Source organism: Solanum verrucosum, unplaced genomic scaffold (assembly GCF_900185275.1).
Source record: "Solanum verrucosum unplaced genomic scaffold, falcon-dt-bn FXZP01000048.1, whole genome shotgun sequence".
Classification (NCBI taxonomy): Eukaryota; Viridiplantae; Streptophyta; class Magnoliopsida; order Solanales; family Solanaceae; genus Solanum; species Solanum verrucosum.
The window spans coordinates 939582-954619 of NW_026020157.1; the positions used below are offsets into that span (position 1 = coordinate 939582).

The 15038-nt window shown below is 34.8% G+C and overlaps 1 protein-coding gene across 1 annotated transcript; it reads left to right on the plus strand.

The window, feature by feature from the left end:
• The first annotated feature begins 7113 nt into the window (after nt 1-7113).
• Nucleotides 7114-11670, plus strand: LOC125828351 (D-xylose-proton symporter-like 3, chloroplastic). Its single transcript, XM_049507662.1, has 14 exons — nt 7114-7403; nt 7489-7568; nt 7882-7960; nt 8039-8098; nt 8194-8260; nt 8340-8464; nt 8578-8679; nt 8766-9143; nt 9247-9294; nt 9372-9434; nt 9578-9658; nt 9780-9878; nt 11143-11280; nt 11356-11670. The coding sequence occupies exons 1-14, from the start codon at nt 7221-7223 to the stop codon at nt 11488-11490; spliced, it is 1638 nt and encodes a 545-aa protein (XP_049363619.1). The 5' UTR covers nt 7114-7220; the 3' UTR covers nt 11491-11670.
• The last annotated feature ends 3368 nt before the right edge of the window (nt 11671-15038 follow it).

A 15038-nucleotide genomic window follows, 5' to 3' on the forward strand; every position in this document is an offset into this window, starting at 1 on the left:
AGACAATTCCTATTTGATATAGCTATTTGTGCAAGTATTTTACGGTTAAGAAGCAACTGTCTCTTGTACAGATCATGTATTAATCTACTATAACTATAGGATACTCCCCTTTCGCGAATTACTGGTTTAGCCTAGTGATCCACAAACGACGAAAATCTCTCTTTTTCCTATCCCTATCCCGATGAGCCGAAACTAAAGCTCTTATTTTCTGTTGAGTAATAGTTCTAGTAAGCCTTGAATGAGCCCCTCGAAAGCTTGATGCAAATAAACGAATTTTTGTTCTACGTCTCCGAGCTATATATCCCCGTTTAATTCTGGTCATTGAATAAATGAAACTTTGACGAATAACTAATTGATTGCCTTTCTTTCAGTTATTATTTTCCCCCTTCCTAGTCTATTAATAACAAAACAATTTTTCCAATGTATAAAATCAAAATTCCAATGGCTTTGGCTACTCTAACCTTCCCGACCACGATTTTTTTTTTAGGTATTTCACTGCGAAATAAGACAGAACTAAGAAATTGTATTTTCCTAGGTATCAAAAATATAGTAAATAAAAGAAATAAAAAAAGAAATAGTGGGTTCCTTCGTTTCTATGGTTACTTCTTAAACGGTGAGGTCTTCTCTATACACCGGAGCCTTTACTTTATACTTTAATTTACTATTTAATCAACTAATTGATGTTATTGGGAACTTGTATAGTTCACACACTTTGGCTCTACCCATGAATTATCCAGTAATAGGTCTTTCACAATCAGATCTACCTATACAGTAACGGTATTTAATTATGAAAGTTTGCTGGGTAGCTGACCCTCTTAGTCCGTTTAAATAAGATTTCCTCCACTTAATGGATAACCATTTGTTACCAATGGAGAATTTCTTATCATCTTAAATTCAGGTGATTGGATTTACACCAACAGAAACCATAAACTTCATACACAATAGAGGGATATGGTAGAGTTTTTTTTTTTTTAATAATGGATGGAGTTCCTTTTTCCATCCTACCCATTCACCGGTACTGATCATTGATACTGTAAAAGTAGTTTTTGCTTGGCCAGCTCATGATCTAAACGAGTCGCGCATACACCCTAGTACATGTTCCTCGACGCTGAGGGCACCCCCGAAGAGCGGGGGATTTCGTGACATTTCTGATTGGCTGTCTTGTATTTCTAATAAGTTGTTTAATAGTTGGCATGTTGAATCATATACATAATATGATGGGTTGGTTTAGATTGATCCTAACCGAATGATGGTGAATTACTTCTATTTAATAGAAATTCAATTCGAAGATAAAATCTCAAATCACAGATTTGCGCGAAATCCATGTTATTTTCCTTGAACCGCTACAAAATCAACAATTCCATAAGCTTGGGCTTCTGTTGCTGACATAAAAATATATCTTTCCATATCTTCGTGTACAACCCAGAAGGGTTTGCCCGTTCTTTCTGCATAAACCCTTGTGAGGGTTTCACGCAGTTTCATAAGTTCTACCGCTTCCATGACAAATTGCCTACTTGTGCCATATAAAAAGCACTATAAGGTTCATGTATCATTACCCTGATGATATAACAAAATAAAAGCTTCCCCTATCTCGCATGATAAAGCAAAGAGAAAAGAAAGATAAAGAATAGAAAAAAGACAGAATTGAACAACCGTACAGGCATCTTTTGTGCATACGACTCTACAAGAAAATTGACCCCCCTCATTTCTATTGAAGAAAGAGAAAATAGAATCTATCAGACTCAGATGGGTAAATAATCAAATTGTCATCCTTCCTTTCGGAGGAGTTCAAAAATACTATGATGGCTCCGTTGCTTTATATGTTTATTTTTTCTTTTTTTTGTCTGTGATTCAGCAATCCCAAAGTTTCTTTTTAATCCGATCAAATAAGGAAAAAATCTTTTTTTTTTCGTACTCTTTCATAAGATAAATATTGTTAAGAACTCTCCGGCATGAAAACAAATAAGTTTGTGACGCTGAACTGAATTCCCGATAAATAAGAGAAAATCGGAAATACCCCTTATCTCATACTACTCTCTCGATACAGAATCTAATGTTTTGAAAAAAAACAATACAAAAATTTCTCATATCGAATTCGAAGTGCCATGCTATTATTACTTAGTATTCATATGGCGAAGGCATAGTCTTCTTTTTTCTCTCAAATAAAAACCTCATTGGCGCCAAGCGTGAGGGAATGCTATACGTTTGGTAAGTTGTCCTCCGGCCAGGATAAAAGATCCCATTGAAGCAGCTAATCCTATGCATATTGTATGGATATCTGGTCGCACAAATTGCATAGTATCATAAATGGCGATCCCAGGTATTACCCAGCCCCCAGGAGAGTTTACAAACAAATATAGCTTTTGTTCTCATCCTCCATACTGAGATACATCATAAGACCAATAAGTTGATTCGAAAGATCGGTACTAATCCCTTGGCCTAAAAAAAGTAATCTTTCTCGATAAAGTCGGTTGATTAGGGTAAAATTGTATCCCTTAGGAACCGTACATGCGCCTTTTGATGCATACAGTTCAAAAAAATTGTGAATCAATGTATAGATTCCAGTCCTCTTTCTTTTTTTCTACAAGGGCTCTTTCTTACTTCTAACGAAAGGGCTTTTCTTCGATTTTTCAATAAAGACGAGTTTTTACTCCTTTTTGATATTTTTGATTTTCCATTATAAAATTCGAAGTTATAAGAAAGGGTCATTAAACTTATCGAATTAACTTCTCATTGATGTATTCTTTCATCGAGATTTAACCCAAACCGCGATGGTATTTTCTTGTTCCTGAATGGGTTTGTTTCATCTTTTTAGGTTTATGCTCTACTCCGGGTAAAGATCCGCCCTATTTGGATTTGTACATATAGGACAAATGCTCTCATTACCATTTCTTTTTGTATTTCTTTTTTTTTTTGCAATTCATTTTATACTAGTTATTAGAGTTGAGATAACTTTGCTTGACAATTAGGATCTCTTTACAAAGAAAAAATATAAATAGCAATCATAGATATCTTACCAATCCAATTGGGTTTTTTCTAAACGGAGCCTGGATACTTCATTTATTTAGTCCAACCAAGCCAACCATAAATTATTCTAATTGATAATAGTAATATGAATCCCCTCAAAAATGGATCTAATTGCACTTCACGCTCCAATTTTTTGATAATTCAATTTATCTTTCTTGGGCGAAACGGGGGATATCTCGATCGGGGGAGAGAACGGGGAAATACCATATGACCCAATATATCTGACAAGTCGCACTATACGTCAACCCAAGATGAAATTGGATCTCCAGGATTTCGGAATAGAACTTTTGGAACACCAATAGGCATTAAATGAAAGAACGAATTAAATACTATATTTCACTTTGAGGTGGAAACGTAACAATTTTTTTTATTGTCTTTATAATATTCATATTGGTTTTTATCGTATTTATTCTATCCATAGATTCTCAAAATTCATAAAGAAAGACAGAATGAATAAACTCAAATTATTACGAATAGGTCTTTCTAATGATAAATAAGTATGGACTCATTCGCTCATAGAAAATGGGATCAACTCCCCCATTGCGTATTGGTACTTATCGAGTATAGAATAAATCTGCTTCTCTTTGTTCCTACGAACAGAATTGTTCCATTATTATCAACAGAATAGAAACCCTTGTTCGGAAATAATTGACTCAACAAGAGTGGTCCATAGGATAGTCATATTATAGTCTTTTCCAATGCAATAAAGTTACGTAGTGTTCATTTATCCTTGATATAAGGGGTATTTCCATGGGTTTGCCATGGTATCGTGTTCATACCGTTGTATTGAATGATCCCGGTCGGTTGCTTTCTGTTCATATAATGCATACAGCTCTGGTTGGGGTATACCAAGTCATCAACTTCATGAGATTCTATGGTTCTAACTCTTATCTTTATTCAATATTTGTCAACTTATTACTTATAGAAATAAAATTTGAATACATGTGTATACGAAGTTTGTTATATTTTAGGTCTCGAATTGAAATTTTGCTTTAGGCCCCCAACTACGTTGAGCCTCCCCTGATAGGAAATAATGAAAAAATAAAACGACAACATACCTTCACATCATTCTAAAAAATCTTGCAAATACAAAGTGAAAGATAAAATCACATCATCAATAATTTAACTACTTGCTTGGAACATGTAGCTCGTCTCCAGCTTTGGCTACAATTCCTAATCTACCTAGTAATCCTAAGGACAAGGGATAGCTTACTTAGTCTAGTTAGGTCTCCTAGGTAGATACAATTTGTATTACTATATGTGTGTGTATATATATGGTGGTAGACATATATAGAGGGCAAAGAAACATCAGAGAGATAAAAGAGGCAGCAACTCATTAACGTTGCTGCAGATTTCAGCTTTCCTTCATGTTCTATTATGGTATCAGAACCTAACACGGACTTATCGTCCACCTCTCAGACGACTATGGCTCAAGCGAGCAACTCGTCTCCCTCCCCTCTCAACAACGCCCATCACTATATCTCGATAAAACTAACCTCTACAAACAACCTTTTCTGGAAAACACAAATTTCTCCGTTTCTTCGAGGACAAGATCTTTTTGGCTATATTAATGGTAGTACCATCTGCCCAACACCTCATATTGAAGGAGCTTTCCTTCATGCTCTATTATTGCTAATCTTCATGTATTAACAATATCATCAAAACGACAAAAAACATACCTTCACATAATTCTAAAAATTCCTCTAAATTCAAAGTGAAAGGTAAAACCACATCATCAATAACTTAAGTACTTGCTAATCTTCATGTATTAACAATATCATTAATAATGAAAATGAAATCAAAAGAAGAGAAATGTATGAAAGAAAATAAAGAATAAAGAAGACAATAACATACATATATATCTTCCATCCAATCTGCATCTATGTATGTTTGTATCCGTAAAATAGAAATTATTTATAATTCCATTTGTAGACCTTAGAAATTCTTTACCCTTCATAAATATGTATTATTATGAAAAAATGTAATTGTCCATAAATATGAATTATGAAAGGCTGTAACGGTAACAACAAATAAGGAGACTATTTTTTAAATTAAATTATTAATTAAGGAAATGAGATAAAAACTTAAAAAATAGACAAAAAAAGAATATGATATTTGGCCAAAGAGAGGTGCTACATCATTTTTCTTTATCTAACTTTATAATGTACATAAATTGGAACTGTTGAATTGAATTAAACGAAAAGTTTGTGACTTTTGAATTTCTATAAATAAGAATTAAATTGAATAGAATGAGGGAAATGGCAGAAACGTGCAAATTGAAATAGCGCAAAAGAAGGAAAAAAAGAATATATAAATTGAATACATAAAATTCTCTTTTGGACAAAATTAATAAGAATCTATATATAAGAGAGGAATTTACGAAAATGTAATCAATTCAAATAATAAGAAAATAGATGTTACATATATTTAATATTGGAGATCAGAAATTTAAGAATTAAGAAAATATAATAAATATAAATAATAAGAAAAACTTCAAAATTTTGAGAAAAATAAATAAATAGTGATAGTGAGAAAAATAAATAAATAGTGATAGTGGCCATTGAAACATGCCACGTCAGCTTAGCTTTATTAATATATATATATATATATATATATATATATATATAGATTAAAGTCAACAAAAATTATAAGATAAGATATTGTAGTCGAGATAAAAGGTTGGCAATGTTTGGCTGGGTTTCACAAAGCTGATAAACCTCTTCTTCCAGCTCAGTCTCGCTATCTCGGTGTTGTTCCTTTGACGTCTGTGAGTTCGCTTTCATCACTGCTCTGGATTTTAGGTTTTGATTTGAGCTCTCTTTTTGTAGTTGATGTTGTTTCTTCCCCCGATTTGGGAATTCATAGTTCCTCCTTTGATTGCATGTGTGAACTTAGTTTGTGATTTTGGCTTGTTTAGCTGTTCAACAACCTGAAATTTCTGGTTATTTCGGTGTTCAGCGATTCCGATGAATTTTGATCGATCTTGGAGGCAGGAGGGGACCGATTTTATTAAGGAATGACTAACAAGATGTCTGAAGTTCGAGTTGCGAGCCTGAACTCGCTCTTGTTAGCCCGTGCTACATTCCTATATGCGACTTACCAAAGCAAATTTGGTTTATTATATTTATTGAAATACAACCTTCAAATGTTAAACTGAGTTTTCATCGTCCTCTCCAGTTCATTTAAAGTCATCCTCACCCTCAAATCTTAGAGTGAGTTTTCATCGTCGTGTCCAGTTCATTCAGTTTAGAGAGTTAGGACTTAGGAGAATTGGAGAATGATAATACAAAACTACGAGAAGTTAACCCGTGCAACTACGTTAGCTCTACCCACCAAATTTAGGCTAATAAAAAGAAATTGCATTAGAATTTGCTTTAGAAATAATACTGATAGGTATATTGTTTTTTCAACAAATCCATTAAGAATTGGAATAAACTTTTGTGGAAATCTAATATGCTAATGAGGTCTCTTTATATATCTTCCACCTCCAATAAGAATCATGTTACTGCACTAATGAAACACCAATATGGATTAGTTTGACATTTTATTCCTAGGAAATTTGATATAGTAACTCATTACTTACCTGTTCAAAAAGATAATAAATTTAGTAGTTTCCATATTTTTGTTGTTGGTTCAGTTGAGCTGCAGTTTTCCTTTACTTGTTTTTATTCAATTTAAATCCTTTCAAGTTGACTGCTTTAAGGATATTTACCAGATTGTTGTACCAAAACAAAGTTAAACCTCCCAACAACGTCTCAGTCCCAAACAAGTGATATATTCGAAACAACCTAATTTTATTTGAATACAATCATATCTGCACATCCAAGTTTATTAGACTTTACTTCATCTACGTTACTGTATTTTAGAATATAATTTGAGTTTGCTTTGTGTTCCGGCATTACTTTGCAAATTCGATATTGCTTATTTACATGTTTGAATTTTCATCTTGAGAAGATGTATAATTGAATTTTGTGTGGAGACATAGGGAATTTCCCTATTGACTTGCACCCAAGTGTGTGGCCTAAATATATATATATATATATATATATATATATATATATATATATGTGGGTTATCTACTTACAGAATACAGGAGAGACAGCCCACGCACTTACAAAGATTAGTCCAACAGATATCTGGAGCCATTCAAATAGCCAAGGACGTTTCCCTCTACATTTAATACTGGTGCATAAATGGGTTGGTATAATCCGACTATGGCACTCTCAAAACCACCATTGCTAGTTCCATCCAACTCGTGGGTTTTGAGGGGTAAGAAGGTAATTGAATGTAGAAGAAATTACCCATTGATTGGAAGGAAGAAGGAAAATTTAGTGGGTGTACATTTTGTGGGTTGTAAGGGAATGCTCAGACTGAAGGTAGATACAGAGAAATTGAATACACTCTAATTTCAAATTTTACTTGTGTTTCCTCTTCTCTTCGTTTGTTGTTTTTCTTATATAGGTTTCGGCATCTTCAGGAGAAGGAGAAGAAGCCGAGCCAGGGCATATAGAGGAATTCAGTTGGTCTTCTGTTATTTTGCCGTAAGTTCGACACCTTTTTTCTGAACAAGAGTATAAATAAGCAATTATACCTATATTCAGAACTTGGGTATTTCATCATTCATTATTAGTTCTTGACCAATTAACTCAATAATTGACAAAATTCAATAGTCTCTATATTCATGTATGTGATATTAAAGCCACAAGCTGTTTTCACCATCCTTGTTCTCCATTTAAATTCAAAAGGATCATGTAATCTAAAAATAATAATCATTTACCCAATAAAATACTACTAGTATCATGGTTTTGCCTTTTCAGATGGTATGCAAAAATAATACTATTGTGTCAAATACAGTTTTATCTTCCCAGCCCTAGGCGGTTTATTATTTGGCTATGATATTGGTGCCACCTCAGGTGCTACCATCTCATTGCAGGTAATTCTCAGTTTCATTGACCTGCTTTACTCTTCATGTACCGTCAATTATGGATTTATTTTTAAACTGATTTCTCAGTCGCCTGAGCTTAGTGGAATGAGTTGGTACAACCTCTCAGCTGTTCAGCTTGGTCTTGTGGTATGCTTTCTATATATGTTGCATATTCCATGACTAATTACTGCTCTCAAATATCAAATTTTTGAATATCTATTCTTGGATATATATATATATAGGTCAGCGGTTCCCTTTATGGGGCTCTTATTGGCTCCATACTCGCCTACCCATTTGCTGATTTCCTAGGTGGAGTTCAATTACTTAAAGTTTTGCCGATACACAAATAATTATATTAATTAACTTTTCTTTTTTGGGTTTTGTAAAGGAAGGAGGAGGGAACTGATCATAGCAGCCATTTTATATTTGGCTGGCGGTTCACTAACTGCCTGTGCTCCAGGACTAGGGGCACTCTTGTTGGGTCGGCTTGTTTATGGACTAGGAATTGGCTTGGTAGGTTTTGGTTTGCTTTTTATTATCTCAGTTCCACCTTTCCATATATGTTTATCTCTGTCACAGCTTAATCTATTGGATGACCAAGTAGCTGAGATTCTTCATCTCAATAGGCAATGCATGGAGCACCTCTATATATAGCAGAGACTTGTCCATCCCAAATCAGAGGGACATTAATCTCTTTAAAGGAGCTGGCAATAGTACTGGGTATTTTGGTATGTTTATCTATCTATGTTTATCTCTTATATTCTAATATCATCTAAGAGAAATAACGGATCACATTGAACGATGGAATTTCCAGCTGGGTTATTTTGTAGGTAGCTATGAAATTGATGTCATTGGAGGGTGGCGTTACATGTTTGGATTTAGTGCTCCAATTGCTTTATTGATGGGGTTTGGCATGTGGACTCTCCCACCATCTCCCAGATGGTTACTTCTGAGGGCAATTCAAGGTAAAGGACCATTGCAGGAATACAAAGAGAATGCTATTGGAGCATTGAGCAAACTGAGAGGCCGCCCTGCTGGCGATAAAGTATCTGAAAAACAAATAGAAGATACTATTATATCATTGAAAACTGCCTACACAGATGAAGAAGCTGAAGGAAATTTTCTCGAGGTATTGCAAGGACCAAGTTTGAAAGCATTTACAATTGGAGGAGGTTTGGTCCTATTTCAACAGGTAAAAACAGTTTGAGATTGAGCTACTCCTTTTTTCTTGTCATACTCTGCGGTTTTCATCAAAATAGTTTCTTGGTTTCAAGCTTATGTGGTAGTTTTTACAGATAACTGGACAGCCAAGCGTTCTGTATTATGCTGGTTCAATTCTTCAGGTAGCTACACTCTTTTAACTTTCTCCTTATAATAATATGATCTTGCATAATGTAATTTTAAAGCAATTTGTTCCTAGAGTGCTGGTTTTTCTGCGGCTGCAGATGCTGCTCGAGTTTCAGTCGTTATTGGTATATTTAAGGTAAGTTGAGTAACTGGAGCCAGGAAAAGTCTTTTATCTCTCGTTCAAGAATATTAACCTGAGTCTTTTTATCAGAAGGATTGATAATTTCCCTCTAATACTCTGACTCTTTGTTTGCATCGAGTTTACTTATTCTCCTGCAGTCACTGATGACAGCAGTCGCTGTCCTAAAAGCTGATGATCTTGGGAGAAGGCCATTGTTGATTGGAGGAGTCAGTGGGATTGTACGCATCTAATCATAGGATTATACTCTAGATACTTATCATTTTATATATAGGTCATATTTCTACTTGTTGGTTTGATTTCTGAGAGAAAGTGTTGCTATTTGTGTGATGTGATCTACAGGCCCTATCATTGTTTCTTCTTTCAGCTTATTATAAATTTCTCGGCAGTTACCCTTTCGTTGCTGTTTCTGCTCTGCTTCTCTATGTGGGATGCTACCAGGTGATGCTCTCATATACTCATACTTGCTGGCGTAAACAACTCTAATTTGTAGGTGTTTCTTGGGAAGATTCACTATTAACTTAACAAGGGTATTGACCTTAATCTACTAATCAAATTCCTAGTTATTTCAGACAACCTGTTTCTCTTCTCTTCTCTTTAATATGTAACACGTGAAGTTTATACCCCAGATCCATAATCTTGTCAGGAATTTACCTTATTGGAAGTAGTCCCCTAGTGGTAAGAGTGCAACTTGTGATGTGTGGGTTAGGCACAGGTCATGGATTCAAACCCTGCCATAGACAAACACTTGGTATTTAAGTGGAGAAGGGTAAAGGGGGCCGCCATTATCCACCTATTTTCGAAATATATGCCACTGACCTTCGGGGATTTCTCATTTTTAAAAGAGGCTTTTGTTAATTTATTAGTAGGTCGACATAATCAATCTAGTGTACTTGGCAAGTTAATAATATCTCACAATTGAGTAAAGTTTTTTTAATTACGTAACTTTTCCTTATCTCAAAATTAATTAATTCTTCTACCCGATCAGTCAATCAACTAAACCTCAATCCTAACTTGTGTCTGGCAAATGAATTCTCTGCATCCAATCCGTTATATTATGGCACACTTCATCCTAATACTATTCAGTAACAATTTTTTATTTTTGAAAATAGATTCCTTTAGGTATTAGTGAGAAAAATATGTCTTAAGTTTTCTCATATCCAATTGCAATCCTAGACAATGTATTGCATAATATGGATTTGTTGATAGTCAATTGCTATTCTATATGGATGTCTTTATTTTCAAAAGCCACTTCAAAATCAGAGCACGACATTTTTAATTTGAAATAATCTGAGTGACATGTTAATTAATGCTTTTATTCCCGAAGATTTTGATCATTAGAGATTGAAAAGGTACATTGTTTATGAATGACATTCTGCACTGAAGTTGTATCTTATAAACTTGGCATGTGTATGTCTTATGAAGTGATTGATTGTAGAGTTTCAGTTAAGTTGGACCATTTTGGTTCAATTATGTTGCATGAACTAGGAGAGACTTTATTCGTATAAGTTTTTTATCTTTAAATAACCATATAAAATTTAGTTAGCATTTTAAGCTATGATGATTATAGTACCAGTGAGAAAAGGTAATTGCTTAAATATATATTTTTTTATATTAGTAACCAAGCATTATATGATATTGAATGTAGTGATTGTTAGTGTGATAAATGACCTCATTGAAATATGTTTGTTCCATGGCATTGAAGATGTCTTTTGGGCCTATTAGCTGGCTTATGGTATCAGAGATTTTCCCACTCCGCACCAGAGGGAAGGGGATAAGTCTAGCTGTTCTTACCAATTTTGGTTCTAATGCGATAGTGACCTTTGCCTTTTCACCTCTAAAGGTAAGAACTTGTTCTCCTGCAAATGTCAATTCCACTGTAACCTGTGTTAGATTTGTCATGGTTTCCGTTTTGCAGGAGTTGCTTGGGGCAGAAAATCTCTTCCTTCTATTTGGAGTGATTGCTTTGTTGTCACTTGTGTTTGTGGTCACCTCTGTTCCAGAGACTAAAGGCTTGACCTTGGAAGAGATTGAGTCCAAAATCTTGAAGTGAAGACATAGTTTTGTGTCCTTGAGATCACAAATAGAATAATTATCTCTTCTTTAATGTATATCAATTCTATCAGAATACAATGCTTGAAAACTTGTATCTAATATTGATGACTTCGCAATTCTGCTTCCGTTTGGGGATTCTTCTTGTGCTACTCTATATATATTGTTTTTGTTGCCGCTCTGATTTGGCGAAGCAAATGTGGGGACATAACATTGTAGGTGTAGCATATGATCTATATCTATACTACTTTAAAAATCATTAACTCTCTAATTTAAATATTAAATTATTATAAAACTCTCAATATAAAACACCCAATTTAGTATATTTTCTATATTTTATATTTATTTATATTATATTAAAAGCAAACACTTTTTCATATTAAAGGATTGTGACTTTTTCAAGAGTTATGGTTTATCTGAAGGTTGTGACTTTAAAATGCAAATGCTTTCATTAGTGGATTAAACAAGGTATAATTATTTATGTTTAAGAATCCCTAAAGCCACCTCTTTATTATCTTCCTCTTCTTTTGTAATGGTCCTGAATGTCATTTTTGGAGTTTTCCGGAAAATTACTATTTTACTATCATGATAGTTGCCCCAAGTTGTGTTGGATCAGTTTTTGAGGTTAGATTGGAAACTGGATCGAAAAGTTGAGATTCTTGGAAGTTTTGGAGTTTTGAAAGTGTTTAAGTTGAAATGGTCGACTTTAGTTAATATTTGGAGTTTCGAGTCGCATAATGGAATGCTATCAATTCCATCGGCTCCAGAATGTAACTTTTGGGTTAGTTGGACTATTGACTTAGGTATTGAGGTATTTAAATGAGTTTTGGAAAAGTTTTTTGTATTTTGAAAGCTGAAAGCATAAGATAGTTGGTCAAAGTCAACACTTGGTGATAGCAAGCTCGAAATGGAATTTCGTCCAGTTCCATTAGCTTCGGAATGTGATTTTAAGTCTAGGTCCCAAGACTTTTGGTTTGATTTTGAGTCATTAGACGAGATGTGGGAAAAGTTAAGGCTAAAGTTTGACTTTAGTCAATGCTTGAGGTTAGAAAGGTCATTTTCGAGTTTTGACAATTCCACTAAGTCCAAATAGTGATATTTGGTCTGGTTGAAGGTTTGGTTCAATTCTTGAAGCTTTTGGATGAGTTTCATGTCGCTATTTGAAAATTTGGAGATTCTTCAAGTTAGAGTTGACTTTGGTCAACATAAGGTTAAAGTGACCTTGTAACACTCCAGAAACTAGAGCTTAACACGAGGGTTAGAGTCGTAAACATAACTCCCCGTACCTAAAAATAAAGGGCTTAGTGTTAGAACGTCAAGGTACGACCCCAAGGACCAACCATGGGTCCTTGAGGAGGACCCTAAAAAATGCATGGATAGTGACCAACGAAAGGGACCTACGCACTGTTGGTCAGTCCACGATCGTGGGTGAGGGCCGTAGGTCAAGCCTGCAAATGAGGCTCTCTGAACCCCAACCCACGTTTCACCAGCACGGGCCGTGGGTCCAACCACGGTCCGTCAGTGAGGGTCTCGTGGATGGGGCCAAACTCTCTGAACATGAACCACGCCTAACCACGATGGACCGTGGTTCCATACACGGTCCGTAGGTCATGGGTCTCGTAGTTCAAGTCTGGAAACTGCTTTTTGGGAGTTAAGTTTAGGGGTACTTTAGGGTTTTCCGATTTTAATTAATAACTAAGTGAGGTCGTTTTAGCCTAAATTAGATCACCTATATAAGGATTTTATATCACTAAATTAAGTCAATTACCTCATTATTTCTAAATCCCAAAACTAGTCCCAAAACTTCATCCTCTCCAAAGAAAATTCTCTCTCTAGAACTTCAAGGAAGAAGAAGAAAAAGGAAGTTGGAACTAGGGTTCAAGGAGCAAGGTTTTATTCTCAAATTCATTTGATGTCATTGCTAAGGTATGATAGCTCTTCATCCATTGATAGAAATCATCCACGGAGCCCTTTCAAAACCCCAATTTCAAAGATAGAAATCCCCAAAAGTTAGAGTTTGATTCCAAAGTCATGGGTTCCTTTTAAAAATGATTCTAATGCTTGAATTACTTTATATTATGATTGAATTAATGATTTATTATGATTTTTATGTTGAAATCCCCATATTTCCCAATTATGATCTTGTGATGTGGATTTGTGGATGAAAGAAGGATATTAGGAGATTAAGCTTGTAGTAATTGAGCTACTTGAATTATGTTAATATCCATGTCTAATGTAGTGAATTCTAGATGTATTGATTCAATATGAGCTTTGATCCTTGAAAGGCAAATTATGATATTATGCATGAATTATGAAGTTTAGTATATGCTTTAAGAACACTTTGAGAGTAAAGTGAATAAGATTATGATCCAGTTGTTGTGTTGTTGAAAGGTTATTCTCATATACACACTTATGCATGAATATGATATGATGTGAAATGTTTTCTCACAATATGCTGATTCTAGGATTGAAAGGCTTTCTCACATATTGAATCTATATGTAGACATGGACGGTGAAAGGTTATTCTCACGCATGATCTAATGAGCTATCTTATGAATTATGTTGGATTGAGTGTCAAGACATTCTTCCATGAATATGAACTTAAGTCAAGACTTAATATGAACTCCGTGGGAATTAATGCTTAGCACCGAGTGGATATTGAATATGAGATGGAAGCTTTTACGCTAGTTGAGTCCGGCTTTCCAAATGGGTTCCTTCTACGCTAGTTCAGTCCGGCTTTCCAAATGGGTTCCTCCTATGCTAGTTGTGTTCGGGTTCCCAAGTATGTATCTCATGAGTTGGAAAACTTCTACGCTAGTTGAGTCCGGGTTTCTAGTAATAATCTCCTTATCCTATAAACTATGTGCCCTCATATGTATTTAGCTAGTGGATCCACCTAAGCTAAGAGTATGGTTCTACCTTCGACAAGTAGGACAACCCCTTTTCGGTGTGGGGTAGACACCGAATTCCATGTTAGCTCACATGATCTATGTCGGTAAGGCTTAATCCCACTATGACAACAATATGAACAAGAATATGAATTATGAACTATGGTTACTTAAGAAGCTTTACTTAGTATGGGTGAGATTTATGGGGTCTTATTCATGCATTGCACAAGTATGATTTGAGGGTATTTATGACATGTTCCTCTTATGTTATGATGCTCTATGTAATGAATATGCTTATGACTTATGCTTTTTCCACTATTTTCATAATGATGTTTAAACTTAGTAAATTGCATGCATTTTACTAAAATGTCCCCTTTTAGCATGTTTTCAATGTTTTTACGCATGACTATCATACTTAGTGCATTTTTGTACTAACTCATACTTTTTCTATATTTTTTACACCAAGTGTAGGGTCCGGTTCTCAAGGTGCTAATCGTTGTGGCTAGAAGCTTGGATTTGCTTATTCTCCTAGCTTGTTGGTAAGTCCTCATGATTCAAGGATGGATGTTGTCTCTTTGTAGTTCATTTCTTGTATTTCCTTTTCGGACTATGTTGTGTGGGTTGTGTCCCTTTTCTCATTCGAATATTGTAATAGATGACT

What these genes read in the sequence shown, in the direction of transcription:
- LOC125828351 (XM_049507662.1), top strand. Translation starts at nt 7,221, where the DNA reads ATGGGTTGGTATAATCCGACTATGGCACTCTCAAAACCACCATTGCTA. An exon ending in ATGGACTAGGAATTGGCTTG is followed by an intron (nt 8,465 to 8,577) that starts GTAGGTTTTGGT and finishes TCATCTCAATAG; the next exon opens with GCAATGCATGGAGCACCTCT. An exon ending in TCGTTATTGGTATATTTAAG is followed by an intron (nt 9,435 to 9,577) that starts GTAAGTTGAGTA and finishes ATTCTCCTGCAG; the next exon opens with TCACTGATGACAGCAGTCGC.